The sequence below is a fragment of the Halichoerus grypus genome, chromosome 15 (assembly GCF_964656455.1).
Source record: "Halichoerus grypus chromosome 15, mHalGry1.hap1.1, whole genome shotgun sequence".
NCBI lineage: Eukaryota > Metazoa > Chordata > Mammalia > Carnivora > Phocidae > Halichoerus > Halichoerus grypus.
Window position 1 is genome coordinate 35,550,699 of NC_135726.1, and position 23,738 is coordinate 35,574,436.

General features: G+C 51.5%; 1 protein-coding gene and 1 pseudogene across 2 annotated transcripts in view; both read right to left on the minus strand.

Moving 5' to 3' along the window:
* GPT2 (glutamic--pyruvic transaminase 2) overlaps positions 1 to 16,983 on the minus strand; it is a 33,168-nt gene extending 16,185 nt beyond the window's left edge. The window contains exons 1-5 of one of the 2 annotated variants that reach the window (XM_036088259.2): positions 16,861 to 16,983; positions 16,377 to 16,647; positions 8,845 to 8,934; positions 6,572 to 6,680; positions 1,753 to 1,886 (exon numbers count right to left, since the gene is read on the minus strand). In XM_036088259.2, the coding sequence (XP_035944152.1) occupies positions 1,753 to 1,886; positions 6,572 to 6,680; positions 8,845 to 8,934; positions 16,377 to 16,619 (576 nt within the window). In that variant the 5' untranslated portion in view covers positions 16,620 to 16,647; positions 16,861 to 16,983. Of the gene's footprint in view, positions 1 to 1,752; positions 1,887 to 6,571; positions 6,681 to 8,844; positions 8,935 to 16,376; positions 16,792 to 16,860 lie in introns of those variants that run through there. The other variant, XM_078063098.1, reaches the window with a different exon arrangement.
* Positions 16,984 to 22,159: 5,176 nt separating this feature from the next.
* LOC118533159 (large ribosomal subunit protein eL30 pseudogene) lies at positions 22,160 to 22,503 on the minus strand (annotated as a pseudogene).
* Between the last annotated feature and the right edge of the window lie 1,235 nt (positions 22,504 to 23,738).

Genomic DNA, 23,738 nt, shown 5'->3' on the forward strand with positions numbered 1-23,738 from the left:
GGTCTGCTGTGAGGAGTAAGCAAAATGAAATGCCTTAAAGTTCTTAGCACAGTAGTTAAAGGACTCAATGCTTATACAAAGAGGCCTTTTAAAGCAGTAGTCCACAAACTGGCCCCGTCTTGGCCCTTAAGCTCATTCTGTATGTCCTGGCGGGGAGGAGGGACAGGAATCTGTCTTGTTAGTAATTACCGGTGCCCACGGCTGGGCAGACCCTTAACAAGGAAGGGACTGTCGAATCAGGATAAAATACCCATCTTCTACAACCAGGTGGCGCTTGAACCCGGTTGTTTCCACCGCTGTGTGGCTGAAGGTTTGCAGGACTCCTGAGAAACCAGGCCACACGAACCCCGTGGGGATACTGGGGGAGGTGGCAGTAATTGATTGCAAACCCTGTTCTGGAGGAGTTCCCGCCTTACACAAAGGCTCAGTTCCTTGCTGCAAGAATGCTACTGGATTCAGAAGCTCAACAACTTGATTCTTTTCACTAAATCTTGAGGACACCTCCCTCCGCTGCTCTAGGACCTCTGCCTGTACGTGGGCTTCTCTGGGAATTAAGAGAGGCCTTGACAGCAGAACACAGTGGAAGATGCGATGGTTGGAGACCTGAGCCCCAACACTAGAATCCCAAAGGTTAAGGTTTAAGGTTACTGGGCCTGTTTCGTCATGGGCTCCAGTAAAAGCTGAATGCATCGGAAAGGCTTTGGGAAAGGATTAAAGCACTCAACAAACATCAGAAACAAGAGCCTTGGAGGTCAAAAGACGAAGATAACCCCATTAAAGGAAGAGTCAGCACACACTCCCTGAGGAGGGAAAATGAATGAATTGAAGGCACCAGCCCTGATTAGGCACAGGAAGGAGCATGCTCCATGGGAATGGATGAACGCAGGTCCCTCAGACCCAGGACTTCAGAGCCCTTCTGCTAAGCACACTTTGATACCAGCCCCTCTTCACCCCGTCCACAGCTGACCCCCAGCCCAAGCCACCTCTTTCCTCAACTCCTAAACGCTCGCTCACATCCATTATGCCCCTTCCCTGCCAAAGTTAAATCTTAACATAAATCCCTGATTCGTCTGTCACTCCCCCCACCTTCAAGTCCTTCAGTGGACATTGTTCTTAGGACAATGACCTAAATCCTCAGCATGGCCACTAAGGCCCTGTAGGACTCAGGCCCCAGTTGCCTCCCTAGCCCACTTCTGGAAACTCTGGCCCTTGCTACATGTGCTTATTCACTCCGACTCTCCTTCTGCAAACACACAGCCGCTTTCCGGCTCACAGCCTTGCACATGTTGACCTTCTGTTCAGAACACACTGTCCCCTACCTACCCTGTTCATGCCTACGTATCCTCCAGATCTCTGCTCAGCCATCCTTTGTGAAATCTTTGTGCTCCCCACAACCACCCCCGCCCCCGCTGCTCCTCCCGCGGCACTCTGTCCTCTTCACCCAGAAGAGAAACCGAGTGCTTGTGGTAGGATGTTTATTTATGTGATATTAATGCTGGTCTGGTCCAGCACTAGGGTGTAAGCAGGGGCCAGGCTTGTTTGGTTCCCACGGTCTCCCTAGCACCTGGTACAGCACCTGGCAGAGGAGGAACACCAGTATGAACTAAGTGAGAGAAAGGCCAATGCCACCAGAAAGACAGGCAGCCTCGAGTGCCCAAGGCTCCTCTCCAGCTGGACCCTCGGGTGTGCACTCTGGGGGGAAACCAAGGCTGCGGGAGACAGCACTGCCTAATAAGCCACCCTCCCACGTACAGAAATGCCGTCACTGGCTCCTGTGGTCAGATAAATGTTGTCGGGGTCTGCAGGCACGCCGCCGTCTCTCCTGGTGACGTAGGCAGCCACGTCTTCACGGATGCAATTGACGCCCTGGCTAGCGCTGTAAGACCCTGTAAGACAGCAAGCAAGACAAGTGACTGGAGGCAGGATGACTGGCTCTATGCGGTTGGTGACAGCCACAGAATTACCTGGGGTGCGGGGGTGTGGGGGAGGTCTTAGACAGGACCCAACTCCCACTACTCTAGGCTGCAGAATCGTGGCAAGCGGCTTAACCACCTATCCGGGCTTCATCCACCCACCCGCTCATCCATCCGTCCACTCATCTGCTATCTCTCCATTCATCCACCTGCCCATCCACCCACCAATCCATTCATGCTTTCAACATTCACAGAGAAGTTAGACATCAAGCATTATCCCAGGCCCTGGCATCCAATCAGGCAAATGTGCCCATACCTCTTTTATCCACCCTCCTGAGATTCATACACATTCTACAACATATAATCACTACTGCTAGGCTTGCTCTGTCTTTATCACCACTGCCTACACATGGTTCCACAGAACCTGGAGGAACGGCAAGAGCCTTCTGCAGCACTGGAAACGTTCCATGTCTTGATCCGGGTGAGGGTTACTAGGTTTGTTAATGCCTCAATAAAGAACTTAAGTTTTTTAATGTCACGCCACTGTTTTTAGAAAGAATTTGAGAATAGGTACTTGCACATGCACAGAATCTGGTAGGAGTCCCAAACTGGTTGAACTGAACTCTCTGGAGAAGTAAAGGGGAGGCCGGGGGTCAGAGGTGGGAGGCAGACTTTTCACTCTATATCCTTTTACACCATTTGAATTTTAGACCACATTTAAAGAGAGCCAGCCTATTCCTTCTAAGACTACTGCAAACCCACCACCAGGAGGTAGGATGGGGCTTCTCTGGGCGTCAGTATCAGTCAGCCCAGGCCCTGCGCCCTGCAGGCACTTCACGTGGGCTGTACTCAAGTGGGCCAGCCAGGCTCCGCCTCAGTGTCTGTGCATCACTGGACTCCCCCTTCCCCTCTGGCCAGCCGTAGGATGGGGAGGAGAGGGAGGGCAGGCTAGGCCAATTCTCTAAGGTTCCAGTGGCAAACATTAACATGTATCAAATCCAGGTGGTGGGTTCCAAGTCTTCTGTTACATTACTTGGGGTATTCTAATGCATTTGAAATATTTTATAAATTAAAACAGTGGGGAGGTACAAATGCTGGTATTAGAGAATCCTTCCTCTACGGAGGGACTGACTTGATTATTTCTGAGCTCCCAATCTCAGAAATATTTCCCTGTGCCTTCTCTCAATGCCTGCCCCTCCTCTCCATGGGGCCTGTCCATTCCCACACCAGCCAAGCCTCCCCTTTCTCCTACCTCTAGCTCATCCACTTCCTTGAGTTCCCAGGCCTTCGCCCCTTGGCAAGCTCCCCGCCCCTGCAGGCCACTGACTTTCCACCCTTTCCTTCAGCTTTTCTGTTATGCTCCAAACCACACTGGTCTTTCAAAGCTCAAATCGTCTCTCTCTAGGGGGCCTGTCATAAAGATACTGCCCCACGCCCAGCCTCTCCCCTGACCTGCAATTTCTCCAGTTATTTATTGTATACACATGAAGCCTGCCTCCCCATGTTGACTGTAAGTTCCTTGAGGGCAAGGGCCATTACCTAGTTCTTTTGTGCATCTCTGCTAGAGCAACCTATCCTCCTGCCTGGCCCCACCCCACTACACCCCTGCTTAGGACCCACTGCCCTCAGACTGATGGCAACCTGCCTCCCATGGCCTACAAACCCACATCATCACCACTGCCAAACTTCCCAGCCCCATCACATACCGCCCCATCCAGACCTCTTCACTTTATCATACTCAGTTCTCAAACCTCAGGGCCTTTGCACACACCATTTCTTCTGTTTGGCATGCATTTGCAGGTTCTCTATTACTCCCCGTCCACTTGAATTTGAATCATATTTGCTCCTTAAACCCTCCCTCTACCTTAGAATCCCTGGTTATAGCCCCATAGCTCTCTGCTTTTTCTCCAAGAACTCATGAAAACTAGAGATTATTTTTTGTGTGAGTTCTTTTTAATGTTTGTTTCTCCCAAATCTGACCGTGAACTTTGTGAGCATAGAAATTCCATCTGCCTGGTTCACCAGTGTCCCTCAGCGCCTGGAGCGGTGCTCCAGGAGGGCTAGATAAGGACCTGCACCTCCCTGGATGTCCAGATTCCACCTTAATCTTATGTAAGATCCAAGATACAACCTGAACTGAATTACTCATCAAACAGAAAATAAGGAAACTCTAGTCAGAAGTAATTTTAGGGGCGCCTGGGTGGCTCAGTTGGTTGAGCATCCAACTCTTGATTTTGGCTCAGGTCGTGATCTCAACTGAGGCCCATGTCCGTCAGTTCTGCGCTCAGCAGGGAGTCTGCATGAGAGTCTCTCTCTCCCCTTGGCCCTCCCCCTACTCATGCATGCTTTCTCATATAAATAAATAAATCTTTAATAAAGGGCACAATAAAAACACATCCAGATGAGCTCTAAGACCTTGTTTACATATTTAATAATCCCGACCTGGGTCGGGGTCGCCCTGAGCATACTGACATTTTCCATTTCCCTTACTTCTATGGGCTGGTAGGCTTAGTTGACAGAGCACCACCCCCAGGATGACACTGTCCTACCCCCTGCAATGGGCAGGGACTGGTGGTGAGCCCCAGGGACAGCGCTTCTCCACACCTGACAAGGGGCTTTAGCACATATGTCAACCTCCTTCAAAAGCCCAGGAGGTGAGTAGAGTACTTTCTAGTTCAAGGAGGAGAGAGGCTCAGGGAGTACCCGCCTCACCTATCCTCATAGGGTCCTCAGACAGAACTCAGTGCAGGTCCCCAAAACCCCACAGGCCAACTTTCCCCTTGCTACAACACCTCAAGAGGGGACTCACATGAACGTGGCCTCCCAAACTCTTTCCCACAGCCCTGGCTGACAAGAGTTGCAAAAACTTGATGAAACTTCCTACAGGGAACAAAGAACCCCTCCCACTTCCCCAGACATTCACATCAGGTATGCAGAAGGCCAACACTCCGTCCCCCTGCCTCTCCTTGCAGCTTCCAGGAATCAGGCCCATGGCCACGGGGTCTTTGAGAAGCGCCTTTGTCCTGTGCGCTGGGCAGAGGGCGCAGGAGAGGAGACTGCAGGCTGGGCCTTTGGGCTGTCGGGTTGTTCTCTGCCAGCTTGTGGTTTCGGCCTTGCCACACAAGGCTGGCCCTCACCCTCCCCAGTCTGGCGGGCAGGAAAGCAAGGGGGAGCTGGCCCCCTCCTGAGAGGGACACCCTGAAGGACAGTGACCAGACTCGAACAGAGGGCTGGTGGAGCAACCACAGCAAGGAAGGTGGTAAGCACGGGGCTCTCACTGAAGGGAAAGAGCAGAAAAAGGAAGGGGAGGGGCTGGGGGATGACAGAGAGGCCAAAGGTAGCTGATCCTCTGCTGAGCAAGCCACAAGAATCACTCTCCCACGTTCCAGAACATTCAGGAACGTGTCCTAAAGAAGCTCTAAGAACAACTATTTTTCCTGGGGCGAGGAAAGCTGGATCCCCTGTGTAGGCGTGGGGCAGAGGAATGGGGCAAAAGTAAACAGAACAAAGAACAGGAGATGAGAACAAAGAACCAGAGGCCCAGAGACTAGAAATCCATCTCAGCAGCAAAGGGAGAGAGAGTATCATTTTCACATCTACGGGGGCCAAATTCCAGGGCCTCCCTCCATGGAGTGCTCCCTCCATAAGGAGGCAGATGGCTGGGCGTGGCCTTCCAGCAAAGAGGACCAAAGGCCGGGGTGGTGGGAACACAAGGAATGGGAGAGTGGACAGCACGGTCAGAAGGAAGGAACCCACCAAACGGGGCTCACAGGCATCTCACAGCACTCCCCTTCCCCAATAACTGCCTGCCCCTTCCTGCCCATGGGGGTGACAGACAGGCAAGAAGGCTGGACAAAGCCGCGCACCGCCCTTCACCCGGCCTGTCACTGAGGCCCATCCCTGGCTTAAACCCTCTGCTCTGAGGGGCACCTGGGTGACTCAGGGTAAGCATCTGACTCTTTTTCTTTTTTTTTTTTAAAGATTTTATTTATTTGCCAGAGAGAGACACAGCGAGAGAGGGAACACAAGCAGGGGGAGCGGGAGAGGGAGAAGCAGGCTTCCCACTGAGCCGAGAACCCGATGTGGGGCTCGATCCCAGGACCCTGGGATCATGACCTGAGCCGAAGGCAGACGCCCAACCGACTGAGCCACCCAGGCGCCCCAGCATCTGACTCTTGATTTCGGCTCAGGTCATGATCTCGGGGTCCTGGGATCGAGCCCCGCATTAGGCTCCGCACTTAGGAGGGAGTCGGCTTGAGGATTCTCTCCATCCCCCTGCTCTCTCTCTCTCTAAAATAAATAAATCTTTTTAAAAAAACAAACCAACCCTCTGCTCTGACAGAAGGGTCAGTTACTCAAGCTGGCTCCCAGGTGTAAAGCCAAACTCCAGGCCAGTGTAGGCTCTTGCAACTGAAGTGCCCTGGTCCTCCAAAAGGTATCATTTACCTCACTGCCCAGCTAACAGGAGCTGTACAGAGCAGACAAGAAGAGGAAGACTATTTTTCATTACTCTGCGTGTCACCATGCCATACACGTTCACACACACACTCACATGAATAACTCTCCATTCGTGGCCAGGGCCCGGGCCCACACTCAAAACACATGCCCTCGGTACCCACTTCATGCCCTCTGGGACCTGGCTAGTCGGGGGGCCTCACCCAGGCTGTTCCCGCCACAAGCCTGTAGGATCCGCCGGGCTCGTTTCTTAGCATCTTCTGGGAAGCTGGGGCTGTCCAACAGGTTTGGGTAGGTGCAGAGTGCCATCACCTGGGGGAACAGAGGCGCGGGCTGGGCTCCCAGCACCCCCCCACCCCAAAGCGCCAGGAGGGGCACAAGGACCCTGAGCATTGACCCTGTGAAGATGACAACTCCGGGATGTGCTGGAGCATGCCTCTGTACGAGGGCTCCAGCCTGGGGGAGCTTGGGGGTGCACAGGGAGGAGCATGCTGGGCTCTTTGCAGCAGGAGAGATGCTGAAAGGTGGACTACATCATGACCTGGGCTTGGGACCCAAAGGGGGGCTGCCAGAAGAGGAGCCAGGGAAGAGAAGGAGCCTGCCCCTCAGTCCCTTGCCCCAACTCTTCCAAAGAGGACAGCAGTTCACACACCCAAGGCCACAAGATCCAGGGGGCTCCTGAGCCGGGACCAGGGCTGAGCAGGCAGGTGAACCCCAACTGAAAGGAGCACAGACCCCTTCCTAACTCACAGACTGCGTGTCCTCCCCCACGCCCTCAACCCCCTGCCCCCTTTCTCACCATCATCCCCTTTCCCAGCCAGAACTGAAAGCCGGGTCAGCTTTCCCATCTCTGTAACAGAAAATCACCCTAACCTCACAAATTAAGAGGATTAAGCAAGGAAATGTTTGCAGAAGTGCTGGTAAACCCCAGCTCACCGGGCAAGTCTAAGCTGGTAGCTTAGGAGCTGTGCCAAGAGCACTGAGGGGAGGTGAGGGCTTGTGGCTCTGACACCAGCTGGGTGACTTCAGGTGGGAGCTGGCTTCTTGGAGCCCCGCTCTTCTTCAATGGTACAATGGGGAGTGACCCGGCCTACCCTCTGCTCTCCTCCCACAGGCACTTGTGAAGAGGAGACAAGTGTGAAGGCTGCAGGATGCCAGCACCAGGTAGAAGCTGGGTTTGCCATAGCCAGAGGCAGAACTGGACTTGGGAACGTGTCAGGCAGCCAGAGAAGGCTGAGGCAACATTCCTGCCCAGAGCCCCAGGCATGTGTGGGGAACAGCTCTGGCCTCTTGCCTCCAGAGCTGCGTGAGTCTAGGATAGCCAGGGCCCTCCAGCCTCCTGCTGCCTCCGCCTCGCTGGCAAAGCTGCTCTGTTTGGTCTGATCCATTTCCCCATCCTGGGCCCAGGCTGGGGCCTCTTACATTCCCGGGCAGCTGGTGCGCTCCTGAGGTCAGCAGCAGTGGCCACGGGAGGGGAGGCCCAATGGATGTTCCTCAGGTCAGTGCCAGCCTCGGTTCTTTTCCCCAGACCCCGTGCAAACTCCCTGAGCTAAGTAAGGTCCCCACACCCCTCCACCCAGAGAGTAGGGCAGGGTCCGGGAAAAGGGCCGGGGCCTTCAGGGCTCAGCTGCCCTGCTTGCCCGAGCCTATGAACCTTAACCACGTAAGTGCCGTATTTTGCTCCAATTCTTCTTTGCCACTGCTGGTCTCTAGCCTCTGTTCAGGGGGCCCTATGGCATTTTCCCACCCTGTTTTTTACCCTCCAGCCCACCAATCCCCCAGTTTCAGCCCACGCAGCATCCTTGTGGCTGGTGCTCACACTGGAGCATAAAACCGCCTCCTGGAGACCCCAGGAGCAGGACGGGTCACAGCAGCAAGGCAACAGGAGAGGAGCAGCTGACAATGGTCTCCAACCCCACACTCTCCTGCTGGGCCAGGGGTGAGCACTTCATGCTCACTGTCGCTCTGGGGCCCCCAGCTGTCCTCCAAGGCAGGCTCTGGTGATCTGCACTTGCTCAAAGCCACCCAGGTGGTAAGTGGCAGAGTCAACACTCAAACTTGGGGTGTCTCACCTGGGATCAAAGTACCTGGACCCCCACATACCACCTCCCAGCCCACCTCTACCTCTCCAAGCTGCCTCTGATGCGCTTATCAACCAAGCTCCGAACTTGGTATCAGAGACCATGACTATGGAAGGGCATCCCTGGGAGCCTCGTACACAAGAGTAACCCCAAAATGAATCTAGGCATTCTCGACAACTTTGGAAGGGGAGGAGGCTGAGGGAGAGACCCGGGGGACATGAGGCCCCGGAGGGGGCTGCTACTTTAAGGGCACCTCCCTGTGGGATTCTGATGCCTGCTGTGTCCGGAGGGGGCTGGACGGGGGAGCAAGCAGGGATGAGAGGAGCTGGCTGGCCCTACGAGCCTCCAGTTCTCTGCTTTCACCCAGCAGCCTCTGCTCCTGAGGGCCAGCTTACCTGTCGGAGGAAGGTTATTGGCTGCTGGCCCATGGCCTGGGCGTCCCCAATGTTGGCACGGATGACCTCAGTGAATGGTTTTTTGATACCCTGAGCAGAGAGAAGGCAACAGGTGGTTACTTGGAGACTCGCAGATCCTGGATTCCAGAGACCAAGCGATGCCCCCACAGGATATTAATAAACACTCCTATTTTGAGCCTTACCAGGTGTCAGGCGTCGTGCCAAGCCCTTGACATGGCTTGCCCCATTTAACCTTAACCACGACCCCATGAAGAACTAGTATTAATCTCATTTTACAAATGAGGAAAAATGAGGCTTCAAAAGGCTAAGAAACTTGCCTGAGATAACATAATTGATAAATACAGGACTGGGATTTGAAGCCAGACTCCAAGATGACTCTTCTTGCCACTATGCTCAGCGCCCCCCACTTTGAGAAGGCTGAAGAGCTCTCCTGGGCTACCACAGCACGCTGAGGAAGCTGCAGGTCCACGGCCGCCAGTCAACTGGGGCCTGCTGGGGATGCCTAAATAGAAGACCTTGGGGCAAAAGTGGTGGGAGGCAGGGGTCAGTAGCAGAGGCCCCCAGACGTCAGGGAGAGGCTCCCACAACTCGCCCCCAAGCACGGTTCCGCCTCAACAGCCTAAATAAATGGCAGGGGCACCACGGCCACCTGCCCCTCCAGAAGATCCCCGATCAGCGGGGACCTCTAGGCTTGTTCCCTTGCAACCTGGCTTTGCAGAATAAAGAATGTGGGCTGATTTTCACTTAAAAAAAAAAAAAAAAAAAGGCACCAGAGATGGAAAGAGTGGCTGCAGAACAAACTCGTGGCCACTGCCTAAGCAATGTGTTCAGCACCAGAAGGAGGTCCCAGAGGGACTCAGACACCTGCCAACCTCAACGTCGGGGAGTGGGGGGGTGGGGGAGTGACTAAAGGACTCCCCGCTGCTGCGGAGAAAACGCACTTTGGACGGAGGTTTGTGGGGATCTGGAAATGTGGGGATTCCACAGAGCTCCCTGATAAGTCCAGAATTTGCCACTAGAAGAGTAACAATCAGCAGCAGGTTCAAGGACCTCCCAGGGTGGCTGAAGGATTCCCCGAGACAAACACTACGAAAGCACTTGGCAGAGTACAAACATCATCATCTTACAAAGCCCGGCCAAGGACAAGGTCGACAGGGTCGTGGGTAGAATTAAGAAGGCTGTGGGGCAAGGAGGTGGCAGGACCGAGGGGTGGCCTGGGTGCAAGGCCTGGCCACCTTCCCATCTCCAGCTGCCCTTTCCTCAAGGGCATGCTAAATTCAAATTTTAAAAATACAATTCTATGTGGTTTTTTAAAAATTTTTTATTTAAATTCAATTTAGTTAACATGTAGTGTATTGTTAGTTTCAAGGGTAGAATTTAGTGATTCATCAGTTGCATCTAACACCCAGTGCTCATTACATCAAGTGCCCTCCTTCATGCCCATCCCCCAGTTACCTCATCCCCCTCCAGCAACCCTCAGTTTGTTTCCTAGAGTTAAGTGTCTCTTAGGGTTTGCCTCCCTGCTTTCTATGGTTTTGACCCTTGTCTTTTCTCCATTTCCCACAATGTGGGAATAAAAGCACCTTTAGAAAACTTTCCCTTTTCAAAATCAGTAATATATACCTTAAGTAAAACACAGTGACCTTAAGGGACGAAAGTAGCTGGCAAAGAAGTTTTCCTGACCCTCCCCTGCCACTCCTAAGACCCTCCCATATATCTGGCTGCTCTGGAGTGAGAAGGCATGGAGTAGGGGACAGAGCAGGCTGAGGAGGGTGTCTCAGAAATGGCCCTGGACCTTCATAAACAGGGCTTGATAAGTCTCCAGAAGCTTATGGGGGGAAGAGGCCTTTTAATTCCCTGTGTCCCTTCTGCAGAGCTCTTCAGGGGTGGTCAGTATGAAAAGAGGTCCCAGGGTGCATGGGAGAAGCAGCTTAAGTGTCCTGAGGGCCAAGGCATATGGGTGGCACCACCCTCTGTTCCAGGGCTAGGACAGGGGTGAGAGCAGGACCCTGGAGACAGACTGTGAGGCCTGTGGCCCCAGGGCTCACCCCAGGGGCAGGAGGCTGGCAGTGGAGGAGGGGCCAGGCCACGGTGTGCAAAGGGGCAGGACCCACCCACCCCTTGGCCCCAGCCTGGGCTCCGGGCACAGGTCCCTCTGTCAGCCTGTGAACTGCCACAGCCCCCCAAGCCTGGCCAGCAGAATACAGGTAATTTCTATGGTATGGGCACAGTTCATTCTTTGGTGGGGATAAAATCTGTCGCAGTCGAGAGCCAGGAACCAACACACAGCTGCGGGCCCTCAGCCAGCCCAGTGCAGGGAGAGGATATGCCTGGAACAGAGCCCTGGATGTTCCTTTCCCATGCCCGCCCCCTGCACTGCTCAACCGAATTCAGGGCCTGCTGACAAGAAGCCTAGGAACACTGAGCATCTCTTTTCTTGAGTCTGGGTACCCACAGACCCCAGACATTTTGCTGTGATGGATGAGCTGGGGGGGGGTGGAGGAGATTGGCTCCCTTGTGGGCAGCAGACCAGCCTGCCCAGCCAAAGGCCTCCATACAGAGGAGACTGTTCTGGGCAGATTCCTATCTCTAGGTACTCAAGGTCCACACGGGATGGGAAATACCAAGGAGCCAGGGACAGACTCCTGCCCAGAGTGACTCATCCAGGCCTGGTAGGCACACCCAGTGGTGACCTTGCCTCAGCCCAGCCCCCAGGAGCCTGTCGGGTCAGCAGGTAGCATCCAGTTTCCTCCCACAGTATCCTAGAGCACATCTAGATAATCCACTTGCATACATCCCGCCCAGAACTACTTCCCTCTGGGGCAGTGAGATAAGATCCTACCCAGGGGAACTCCTTCCCCACCATCCAGCTTAAATAGGGATCAGGGAATTAGCCCTCAGGTTCAAGAATGGCATATTTCAGAGGGTGTTACCAAGGAGAAGGAAAAAGACTATCATTGTCCTTCCCAGTTGACAGGCCCAACATCACTAGGAGGGTTGAGGGCCCAATGATGATTCTAACAGGCTCAAGGCAGTTTTCTTGAGTGAGGGATGGCTCCTGTCATTTCATGTGATACGTGGGGTGGGGGGGGGCGGGGAAGAGTTGGTAGGGCAGTTATATCCTGGAACAGAGCCCTGGATGTTCCTTTCCCATGCCCGCCCCCTGCATTGCTCAACCAATTCAGGGCCTGCTGACAAGAAGTCTGGGAACACTGAGGGGCACCTGGGTGGCTCAGTCGTTAAGCGTCTGCCTTCGGCTCGGGTCATGATCTCAGGGTCCTGAGATCGAGCCCCACATCGGGCTCCCTGCTCAGCAAGAGGCCTGCTTCTCCCTCTCCCCCTGCTTGTGTTCCCTCTCTCGCTATGTCTTTATCTGTCAAGTGAATAAATAAAATCTTTAAAAAAAAAAAAAAAAAAAGTCTGGGAACACTGAGCATCTCTTTTCTTGGGTCTGGGTACCCAAGGTCCCACCAAGGTCCCCATGGGATGGGAAATACCCTGAACTCTGAGGGTCTGTGGGAGGGTCACCTGTAGAAACTGAGACTCACAGGGCAGAAGCAGGAAGGAAAGCTGATGAGCTCCAAATAGGATAATTCATGACGGCAAGGCTAAGGCCCAGGCAAGACAGAGCAAACCCTGCAGAATGCATTCCCAGACCCAGAGAGACTCAGCATGAAGGCGAGGAAAGGGCATCCTGTGGCGCTTCTCCTCAAGCAACTCTCATTAGTTTGAGAAAAGGACTCTTAAGAGTTCTAACTGGTTTCTAGCTGTTTTCAAAGCATCATTACTAACATCTCAAACTAGTCTTTAAAAGAAATAAATTGGCCCCATTTTGCAGATGCATAAACTGAAGGCAAGGTGCTCTAAGAGACTTCTCTGAGGCCCACAGCATGTAAAGCAAAGCCCAGGATGCAGGTCCATGGTGACCTGGGCAGGGTGGGTGGTGGAGGGTTTGTTCTATTAGAAGCCCACACTACAAATTTATTTTAAAGTAGCATCTTGGGGCGCCTGGGTGGCTCAGTCGGTTAAACGACTGCCTTCGGCTCAGGTCATGATCCTGGAGTCCCTGGATCGAGTCCCGCATCAGGCTCCCTGCTCGGTGGGGAGTCTGCTTCTCCCTCTGACCCTCCCCCTTCTCATGTGCTCTCTCTCTCTCATTCTCTAATAAATAAAATCTTTAAAAAAAATAAAAATAAAAATAAAAAAAGTAGCATCTAAACTCTAAAGAAAATGACCAGTGAGATTTCACCACCTGTGCTTGGAACAGCCAGGGTTGCCGATCTTAGTTCTCAGCTAACTACAACCATGTGCTATCTAGCACCTTCCATTTTTACCAGTGTAGATGCAGTACAAACTGATGTTAACAGTCATAATCAGTTTTTCCCTCTATTTATGAATGTTTTGCCCCAACTGTGTGTACTTTACAAATAGAAGTAAAGCCACTCCTCTGTCTCTACTTGTGCCAACTTCCTCCCTTCTTGCAATAAAGAAAAAAAGAAGTAGGTTGAGGAAGAACTGACAGATCTTTTCAAAACTCCTACTAATTGCAGCTTATTTTTAAGTGCTGCTCCCAGTGAACACCAGGATCTGAAAAGCTAGTACTTTCTCCCCCTTGGAGCTTGGAGCTGTTGTCAGCGAGAAACAGGGCCTCCCTGAGAGCACACAGACGGCACTGGAGGAAAATGGACCCTTTCACACCCACTTAGCCAACCACCCCTCCCTCCTTCAGGCTTTCCTGAGCATTTTCCACTCCTATCACAGAAGGAAGGAGGACGGGGCTCGCCCGGCAAGCCACCTCAAAGTCAAACACCAGAACCAAAAGGCAACACAAAGACCAGAACACCTTCAGATGGACAAGACGGTACAAAAGTCAGGGCAGGGGTTGGTGGGGGGATGAATCTCTGGGCCCACCAAGCCACCTCTCTCCTTTTATAGACTGGGGAAACCAAAGTCCAGAGAGGATATGAGATTCACCCCAAGTCACCCTACAAATCCTTACCCATCCCATCTGTACCCAATCAAACCCTTTATAACATCAGTCCAGTTGTGATCATTGCAGTTCAAAACAGAGATAGAAAAAAACGACGCTGTGCACAGCCAAGCCAAAAAAAGAAAAAAAAATGACTGGGAAAATATGGCTCTCTCAGAAGGGGCACTGTGTAAGCCAGCGAAGTAGAGCGAGGCTGTCTCCCAAAATGAAAGGTTTAAGTGAGGCTATGCTGGCTTGGCTGAGCTATGTCTTCAGCACCTAGACCGGGACAAAGTGAGAATAAAACGAGAAGGGAGGAGCTTGAATGAAAGCACCAGAAAGCAGGTGCATAGAAAACTCAACTTACTCAAGAGTAAGCCATGGGAATGTGGGGCATCTGTCCCAGAAATCACAGGGTGTTTCCAGCTTAAATGACCAAGAAATTTGTCCACCTCAAACATGGAACCATACCCTGGGCTGGAAACCCTTCATGGTTCCTCACTTCACACCGAAACCCCCACTCTGCACCAGAAAAGTCCTGAGCCCGGCACCCAGGACTCCAGCCCACCTTTTCTGTCTCATTGATCTCCCATATCCCCCTGCCATAGTGCTCTTCAAATAGCACCAACCCCTGCCCCAAATAGCCAGAACTTCCCAACCTTCCATCTTTGCTCACAGCTCCCACGTGGAATTCTCTCACATTTTTCTCTGCCTGCTAAAAAATCCCACCAGTCCTTAAAGAATTGGTGGGGGAGAGGCTCAGGTCCAGAGAACAGGTGGGCAGTCAGCCTCCTGAAGACAAAGACAGGACACCTTTCTGTCCTAATCATCCTCATACTTCACGGAGCCCACACCCAAGCTGCTATTTAGCAAAAGGTAGATAGAGACAATTCCTGGAGCCCTTACCAGCTCTGAAACCGGAGGAATTAGCTCTAAAGTGATAAGCCAGGAACAATTTAATCTCAGCTTTGTTTTAACAGGGAGACTGTTGTCTCAAGGACAGGCAGCTCCAGTTGTCCAGATAGCCACAAGGAGCAGAGTGGCAAAACTCATGTTTTCAGTCCCTGGCCCACCTCAGGCCAGGGAAGCACAGAAACCGAGCCAGTCTTCTGTGGGCCAAACCTTAAACTTAGCCCCGCAAGAAGTCAGAGGGAGACCCTGGACTCTGACTTGTTCAGCTCACTATTTTCAGCCTGGAGAACTGGGCATCCCACCACTGCTTCCTCCCATGCATTCAAGGGACACTAAGTGATCAACTCGCCCCAGAGTCACCCAGTCTAGAGCCTCTGAGAGCAAGATCAAGGAATCCTCCCCCACCCGCATTCTGGGCTACAACTATCTTAAGCAAGCAGCTGTTTCATCAGATATTACAAATCTGGGCGCCTGGGTGGCTCAGTTGGTTAAGCGACTGCCTTCAGCTCAGGTCATGAGCCCGGGGTCCCGGGATGGAGTCCCACATTGGGCTCCTGGCTCAGCGGGGAGCCTGCTTCTCCCTCTGACCCCCTCCCCTCTCATGCTGTTTCTCTCTCGCTCACTCTCTAATAAATAAATAAAATCTTAAAAAAAAAAAAAGATATTACAAATCTTAGGAGTATTTGCTTTTTTTTTTTTCATTGCCACTCTTGACTCAGCCTCCTCAATTCCACTCAGGTTAGAACTGGTATCTTACAGAAGTAGCTCTTACACACACCCAGTCACCCTGGTTGTAGGAAGAGAGAAATCACTCCTGGGGATGCGGACACTTTTACATGCAACTACAAACTAAAGCCAAGATCCCAGCCAGCCAGTCACCAAGACAAAGAAAGTCCCACAGCCATCCTACCAAGGCCCCAAAGGCTCAAGACTTTGACTACCCGCTGGGGATGAGTGTATCCCCAGAGAACAAACTGTGGTGGCCAATCAAGGTTTCAGTGAGGGGCCTAACGGCAGGAATTGTCAGGACCCTCCTCCACACCTCCACTCTTGTCAGGGAACCACTACTGTCAGAATGACCCAAAAGGTCTCAGAAAGAAAAAAGCTTTGGGAACAAACCCAAGTCTTAGAGCCTTCCTCCCTCTCCTACCTAACATGGTATCCTTCCCAACACTCCCATCCAGCACCCCCTTACACCATTCCTCCATTTTACTTTCTTCAAAGCACTTATTCACTATCTGAAATTCTCTTATTTCCTGCTGGTTGTTGCCCTCCCCCCATGGATCTTGGTTCCACCGCGGGTAGGACAGCCACATAACGTGCAGTGCCTGGCACTACCGGTCGCTCAATTATAATTGATGAATTCAGTTCAACAAGTGAACCGTATCTGAGGGCCTTACTTTGTGCCAGGTGCCGGGAACCAGTGGGTGAAGGGATGGGAGGAGTGCATTCTTGTTTTAGCCAACCTTGGCTGAATGAAGAAGCTGGCCACCCGGGTGGGAGGAAGCCCCAGGGGGTGGACCCCAGCCGCGGACAGCTACTGCTCTCCTCCCGCCCGACCCCCGCGCGATTCGGCGACCCTAGCCTCCCTGGGCCCTCCCGCCCGGCGGGCCCCGGCGCCCGCGCTCACCCGCTGCAGCTCGAGCTCGATCTCGCCGGCCTTGAGCACGATGGGTCCCCGCACCGCATACTCCACAGCCTTCACCTGCGGGTTCATGGACTCAAGCGTAAGGATGCGCTCGCGCCGGCTCCGCTCGGGCCGCACCTTGAGCACTGCCGAGGCCTCGGCGGCCGCGCTGCTCTGACTGCGGCCCCACGGGCCCGGGGTCCGGGGGCAGCAGCCCCGCCAGACCAGTGCCGCTGCCCGCTGCATCGCGCGCCCGCCCAGGGAAACCTTGACACTAGAAGAAAAAGAACAAACACGTCGCGCACAGTCGAAGGCGGGCACCAGTGCCCCCACCCCCAAGCCCAGCCAAGGGCCCTTTCAGCGAGCGGTGCCAGCCTGGCTCCGGGGCCGGGTGCCCATCCCCCGGCGACTCGGACCCTCCACCGCGCTACTGCAGAGCCAAAGCAATTTCTGCAAAAGCTGCGCCCAATGCACGCATGCAACGTGCCTGTCGCCGCCGCCTGGCCACCCCTCGCTGAGCCCAGCTAGCGCGCGCGCCTGAAACTGGCCCCGGGCTTCGGCACCCGCAGCCGCATTTCAGCGCCCAGCGCCCGCACCGCCCGGCCCCCTGCGCTCGCACACCCACAGCCGGCGGGTCCGCCCCGGACCTGCCCACTGGCTCCTGGGCCTTGTAGTTCCCCAGTCTTCTTCCTGAGCCGATGTAGAGAGCTGGCTGAACTACAAGTCCCATAGTGCTCCGCGCTGGCCTGACAGGGGGCCGGGCCGGAGGCGGGAACGGTCTTCAGACTCTGCCGGGGGCTGGGCGGGCTCTTTGTCCCCGCTGAGGGGCTGGAGAGTTGGGCTGGGGCAGGGCCAGGGGCTGTTCTTTCAGCCTTCTACGAATTTAGAGCTATTTGCCGTGTCTCCTTGGAGCCGCATCCCTCCCTCTCACAACTCCTCCCCCCCCCCCCCCCCCCCGCACTATCCAACACCTGCGCGGAGACAGGCTGAGAGATGGTGCAGTCCTCGCCCCGGGTTTCATCATCCAGGGCCCGAAGGTGGCAGTGGCCGCTCAACGGGGGCTGGTAGGAAGTGGAGCTTAGGAGTTTCGGACTTGATTGCCACTCTTACCCTTCTGAACGTCAGTTTCCTTGTCAGCAAAGCGGAGGTCTGACCCTAGCCTCTAAGGATTGTTGTGAGAATTAAAGGACCCGCACCAGGCAGGTACCAGGTGGTCAGGCTTTTCCTGACTTCATCTGTAGCACTTCCCTACCTTCATTACCTCTTTATTTCCTTGCAAGCATCTGAAATTATCTTGTTTAGATACCTCTTACCGGCTTATGGTCTATCTCCTGCATTCACCATGTAAGCTCCAGAAGGGCAGTTTTTCCTATTCATCCTATTCATAGCACCTGTAAGGGTTCCTGGCAGATAGGTAGGCACTAGTAAATATTTGTTGAAGAATGAATGCTCAGCATAGGGTAGCTTTTTTTTTTTTTTTTGGCAAAGGTATTACCAGGCAAGGCACCTTGGCACCCCCAAAGTGAGTGCAGGGCAAGAGTCGGAATGGAAGACACCAGGTCTGAGACACCAAAATCCAGAGAGCATGTGGGAGAAGTCACTTTCCCTCTCTGGACCTCAGATTCTCTATCGGCAAAGTAAATTGGATTAAATGACCCCTAAGGTCCCTTCCCCTCTTGGAAATTCTGCGTCTAGGTGTTTTCCTGCAGAAAAACAGCCCAAAGCTCCCTCACCCCAACAAACACACACACTCAATATTAGATTTATGGAAGTAGGGGGCAAGGGGCACTTAAACACAGCAGTGTAGGGGAAAAGGTACTAGAAGATCTGGGTTTGAACATAGATACATATAATCACCTCTTGGCTGACTTTGAGCATGTTACTTAGCATTTGTAAGCCTAGTTTCCCCATCTGTAAAATGGGGGGACACACTTACCTCTTGGGACTGTGAAGATAGTTCAGTGAGGTAACTCTGAAAAAGCCAAGAGTTTGGAACCTAGTGCTGTGGGTTAGTCTTACTCATCCTTGTCAAGAGAATGCCATATAGTTGGATTAAATAAATTGATTACCAATAAAGGGGGAAAGGGGATGGAGGGAGCAGCAGAAATGAAAATCTCTCTGAATATTCCTATGTTAGCAAACTGGCTTGCCCACCAAGGACGGTTACTTGGACTTCTGATCAATGGTTCCACCCCCAGCATCCACGCGGATACTGCCTCCTTCCTGGCCTCTGTCCCAGTAAGAGATTCCCCCCAGGGAGCTTGGCTTCTCTAAGGATTCCACTGCCTTCAATGTCATGTTCTCACCTGCGCTGCCCAGTTGTGGAGAAACACACCCACACACCCATCTACCTCTAAAACACATTTAACCTTGACCCGCATATGATGTAAACACAGTCCCTCACTGTTCACCCAAGGGTCAGTGCACTTCTGCTGTCTCCACCTCAGATCAGAAAGGGCAGGGGAGCTGGGAGGGTGAGTGGGCATAGAGAGATGAGCACAAATCCATTTGCAAAACTGGGAAAAACAATGCCTAGCACACAGTCCATCTACGTGGGCTCACACGTCATCATTGTAGAAAACAAATTAATGTCCCAATTGTGTCCTTTGCCACCTGCTCATGACTGCACGAGAAGAAAGCCCCCTTTCTTTCCTGTGAACCACACTTTACAATTTACAGAGCACTTTCATACTTATCACTGCATTTGAACCTGATAGACATCAATGAAGTGAAAAAGGCAGGCATTATCCTCATCTTGCAGATGAAGCTCAGAGAGATTAAGTGACTTATTCAGGTGGCACAGTCAAGTGCAGAGCACGAACTGTGATTTCTAACCCAGCGCTTCAGTCCATACATGCAGGGACCAGGCTTGTGCAGCTCTCTGGGTTTGGAAATTTGCACTGCCATTGCAATGCACTGAGCCCTAGAAAGGCTTTTGGGTGGTGGTTGTGATGGTGGTGGTGGCAATAGAGTGAACTTTGCCTTAATTTTGCCCCTATACCAGATTGGGGTGGGGCAGGAGCAGGCTTCTAAATATTAAAGATAAAACCTGATTGAAACAGTCATGAAAGTCATCCCTATGAGCTGGGTGAGAGCTCCAAATACACGACAAGTCCTTGACGATCCACACAGTTGGAGAGTCATTTGTTTGCAAGACATGGTACTAGTCGTCATTCCTCAACAAGTTTTTACTGAGCACTTCCCGTGTGCCAGGTGCTCACCTGAGCTCTGGGACTATAGTGAGTCACACAGATGGTCCTTGCCTACACAGACATACAGTTTCTTAGGAAAGGCAGACACCCATTAGATAAGCACACACACAAGCGTGTGATTGCAAACTGTGATAACCGCTGGGGAGAAAAAGGACAGTTTTATGAGTACTTATAGCCCAGAAGTCTGACTGAAGGTCTCCCAGAGGAAGTAGCCTATGAGAACTGCCCAGAGAAGCCTCGCAGGATGATAAGGGGCAGCAGTACTGATGGGTGTGGTAGACACGGGGATGTGCCCTCACTCATCAAGGGAAACCTTGCCTGAAAAAAAAAAAGGCAGGGGAGAATTTGCCTTCAATCAAGGGGTGTGGTCCGTAGCCAGCCTCCACCTGCCAGTGCCATCAGGGTCTGCCTCACTTGCACAGAACTGCCTGGCCTGAGGTTGCCATCACACCCTTACAGGAGAACCTCGGCTCAGCGACTAGGCAAGACTCAGCAAGTGCTGGAGCAGTGTTTGTTCCACGGCTTCCCCAGGAGGTTGGCTGAGGCTTTGGCAGGTCCGCTTCATGGTTTTTCTTTCTCTGCTCAATCCTGCTGCCTCCCACTTCCTCTTACAGAAGTAGATCCCTAATATCCATCTTGCACCTCACACTCCATCTCAGTGTGAGTGATGAGGCACAAAATGTCCCCACCCAGGGACCGCCAAGGAGCTCCAAGAAGGCTAGGGTGACTGCAGGGCAGACAGTGAGGGAGAGAAGCAGGGCTGGAAGACAAGGGTCAGAGGTGAGCAGTTTAGAACAGGCAGCCTAGGTCCTAAATGTGAGAATTTCAGTTTTCATCCTAAGAACAATTAGAAGCCTCTGGAGGGCTTAGGGTAGGGGAGTCACATGATCATATTCATGTTTAAAATTCTGCTGCATGGGCACCTGGGTGGCTCAGTTGGTTAAAATTCTGCTGCATGAGGATGGATTGGAGAGGGGCAGTTGAGGGTGCAGGAGGATGAACTGTGGCACCAACAAAGTCCAGTGTTGGCCTGGACCAGGGAATGGTGAGAAACGGCCGGGCTCTTCTGCATCCCCAGAATCTAGTATATCACCTGTCACACAGAAGTTCTCAGTAAATTTTTGTTGAATGAATAAATGAATGAATGAAGTAGACTCTATAAGATCTGTGCTCTCGAGGTGGTTGCAGTCCAGCAGGAGAAGGGCGGTGCATAGTAAGTATGGGAAGGGTAGCCCCCACGAGTGCAGAGTGGCCAGTTCTTGGAGTCAGTGAGGGATGTTCCCCTCAGCGGAACAGAAAGTGAGAGGGCTTTCCAAGAACAACAGATGGGCATTATGGGGCTACAGGAGGGATGGAAGATCTTCCAGAATGTCAAATCATGCTCAAGCTGGGTGCTTGGGTGACTTAGAGGAAACTCTTGATCTCTTGCTCCCAAGGACACTTGGGGAGCTGGGTGAGTTAGTGCCCTCAATAAACAAATGTCTTGGCCCAGGACAATGATTCTAAAGTATTATCTAAGGAGCCCCTGAATGTTTGCCTGAAGTGCCGATTCCAGACTTATTGGTTCTAAAACTCTAGGGGTGGGTTTGCCCAGGGATTTTCCTATAATCGGGAATTTTAATTAAAAAAAATTTTTTTTTTTTGGAGAGAGAGAGCATGAGCAGGGGGGCGGGGCAGAGGAAGAGAGAGAATCTTTTTTTTTTTTTTTAAGATTTTATTTATTTATTTGAGAGAGAGAGTAAGAGAGAGAAAGAACACAAGAGGGGGGAGCAGGAGAGGGAGAAGCAGACTCCCTGCTGAGCAGGTAGCCCGATGCGGGCCTCGATCCTGGGACTCCAGGATCATGACCTGAGCCGAAGGCAGTCGCTTAACCAACTGAGCCACCCAGGCGCCCAGGAAGAGAGAGAATCTTAATCAGGCTCCATGCTCAGCTCAGAGCTGGACATGGGGTTCCATCTCATGACCCTGAGATTGTCACCTGAGCCGAAATCAAGAGTCCAGCGCTTAACTGACTGAGCCAGCCGGGCACCCCTCCTACAATCAGGATTTTGATGTGCACCAAATTTTGAGAACCACAGGTGCAATGCCAGGCTAGGCAGTATCATAGTGGGAAAAGCATTGATAAGAGAGTTTGACTTCTGGTTCCAAATCTGTCACTAATCTGTTGTGTGACCTTGAGCCAGCGCTGTCCTCTTCTTTGGCCTTAGCCTCCTCATCTGAAAAACGACCTGCATTTCTACCTGATTTCTGGGTTACTGGCTCTAGCTTGAAGACATTCCAGCCTCCCCTTCCAGCCCAACTGACTTCCTCAGTCACAGCTGCAAAACTCTGCTCACTGAGCCTCAGTGTCCTTACCTGTCAGTGAGGTGAAGACAGTGTCTTCCTCAGAGGGTTGCTGAGAGAATTAAAATTATATATTTAAATATATATACTTATATATTTTAATTATAAATATATATTTATATATATTTAAATATATATACTTATATATTTTAATTATAAGTATATATTTATATACTTAACAGTTTTAAAATAAGCTCAGGCCAGTTTTATTACAGAAAAATTTTGCACAATTTACTTTTCACCAGTCTGTTCTGGCGTGCTTCTAATGATATTAGAGTCACCTGGGTCAATGATAGCCAGAATGCATACTCTGTAGTATTTCCCACATGTTGTGCCCAAATCAGTATTATTGCCACTTTAGTGACGGACACCAGTTTTGGCCAACATGTGCAGTATTCTATTTCAGATTTCCTCAAGACCAGGCAGTTGTTGGCGAGGATGACCAGTTTTGCTTTACCATGTCTGATCATCACAGTCTGCTTGTACCCCAGCATGTACTTTTCACTTTGCTTAATGAGTTAGAGCCTAAAGTTGATCAACTCCAGTGACTTCTTCATATTCTTTGTGGCCACCATCTTCCTGCCATAGGTGTTGGATGCCCCCCACTGAGAGCAGCCCAAGATGGCCTGGAGCTAGAAAGACTAAAATGATCCCTCTTTCTTCCTTCTTCCCTCCCCTCCCTCTTCCTCTCTCCCTCCCTCCCCTTTCTTTTCTTTCTTTCTCTTTCTTTCTTCTTTCTTTCTTTCTTTCTTTCTTTCTTTCTTTCTTTCTCTCTTTCTTTCTTTCTTTCTTTCTTTCTTTCTTTCTTTCTTTCTTTCTTTCTCTTTCTTTCTTTCTTTCTCTCTTTCTTTCACTTTCTTCAGTAGGCTCTATACCCAACATGGGACTTGAATTCACGACCCCAAGATCAAGAATTGCCTGCTCTACAGACTGAGCCAGCCAGGTGCCCCTAAAATGATATTTTTAAAGTTTCTTTTCCCTATGGATATTAGGGTAGATTAGAAAGTCTGAAAGAATAAACACTCTACTGTTAATGATAACACTCTACCACTTTGAGTGGTGGGCTTACTGGTGACTAATCTTTTTTTTTTTTTTGCTTAATGTATTATCAGTGTTTTAAAAAATAATGATAAAAAATAAAAATAAGTTTTAAAAAAAACAGAATTCCACACACTGGGTAAACTATATTCACAAAGGAATTGAAGGCAGGGACTTTAACAGTTATTTGTACACCTATGTTCATAGAAGCATTATTCACAATTGCCAAAAGGTGGAAACAATCCAACTATCCCTTGACAGATGATTGGGTAAACAAAATGTAATGGAATGTTACTCGATCTTTAAAAGGAAGGAAGTTCTGACACATGCTGCAACATAAATGAAACATAAAGACATTATGCTAAGTAGAAAGGACAGAGGAACATTACGCAGGCACAAAAGAACAATTATTGTGATTCTGCTTCTATAAAGGGCACCCAGAATAGGCAAATTTATAGAAACAGAAATTAGATTACCAAGGGCTGGGGGAAAGGTGGAATGGGAAGTTGTTTAATGGGTACAGAGTGTCAGTTTGAGATGATGAAAATGTTCTGGAGATGGATGGTGGTGATGGTTACAGAAGAATGTAAATGTGGGGCGCCTGGGGGCTCAGTTGTTAAGTGTCTGCCTTCAGCTCAGGTCATGATCCCAGGGTCCTGGGATCGATCGCCTCGTCGGACTCCCTGCTCATGATCCCAGGGTCCTGGGATCGAGCCCCGCATCGGACTCCCAGTACATGCTGGGGTACAAGCAGACTGTGATGATGAGAAAC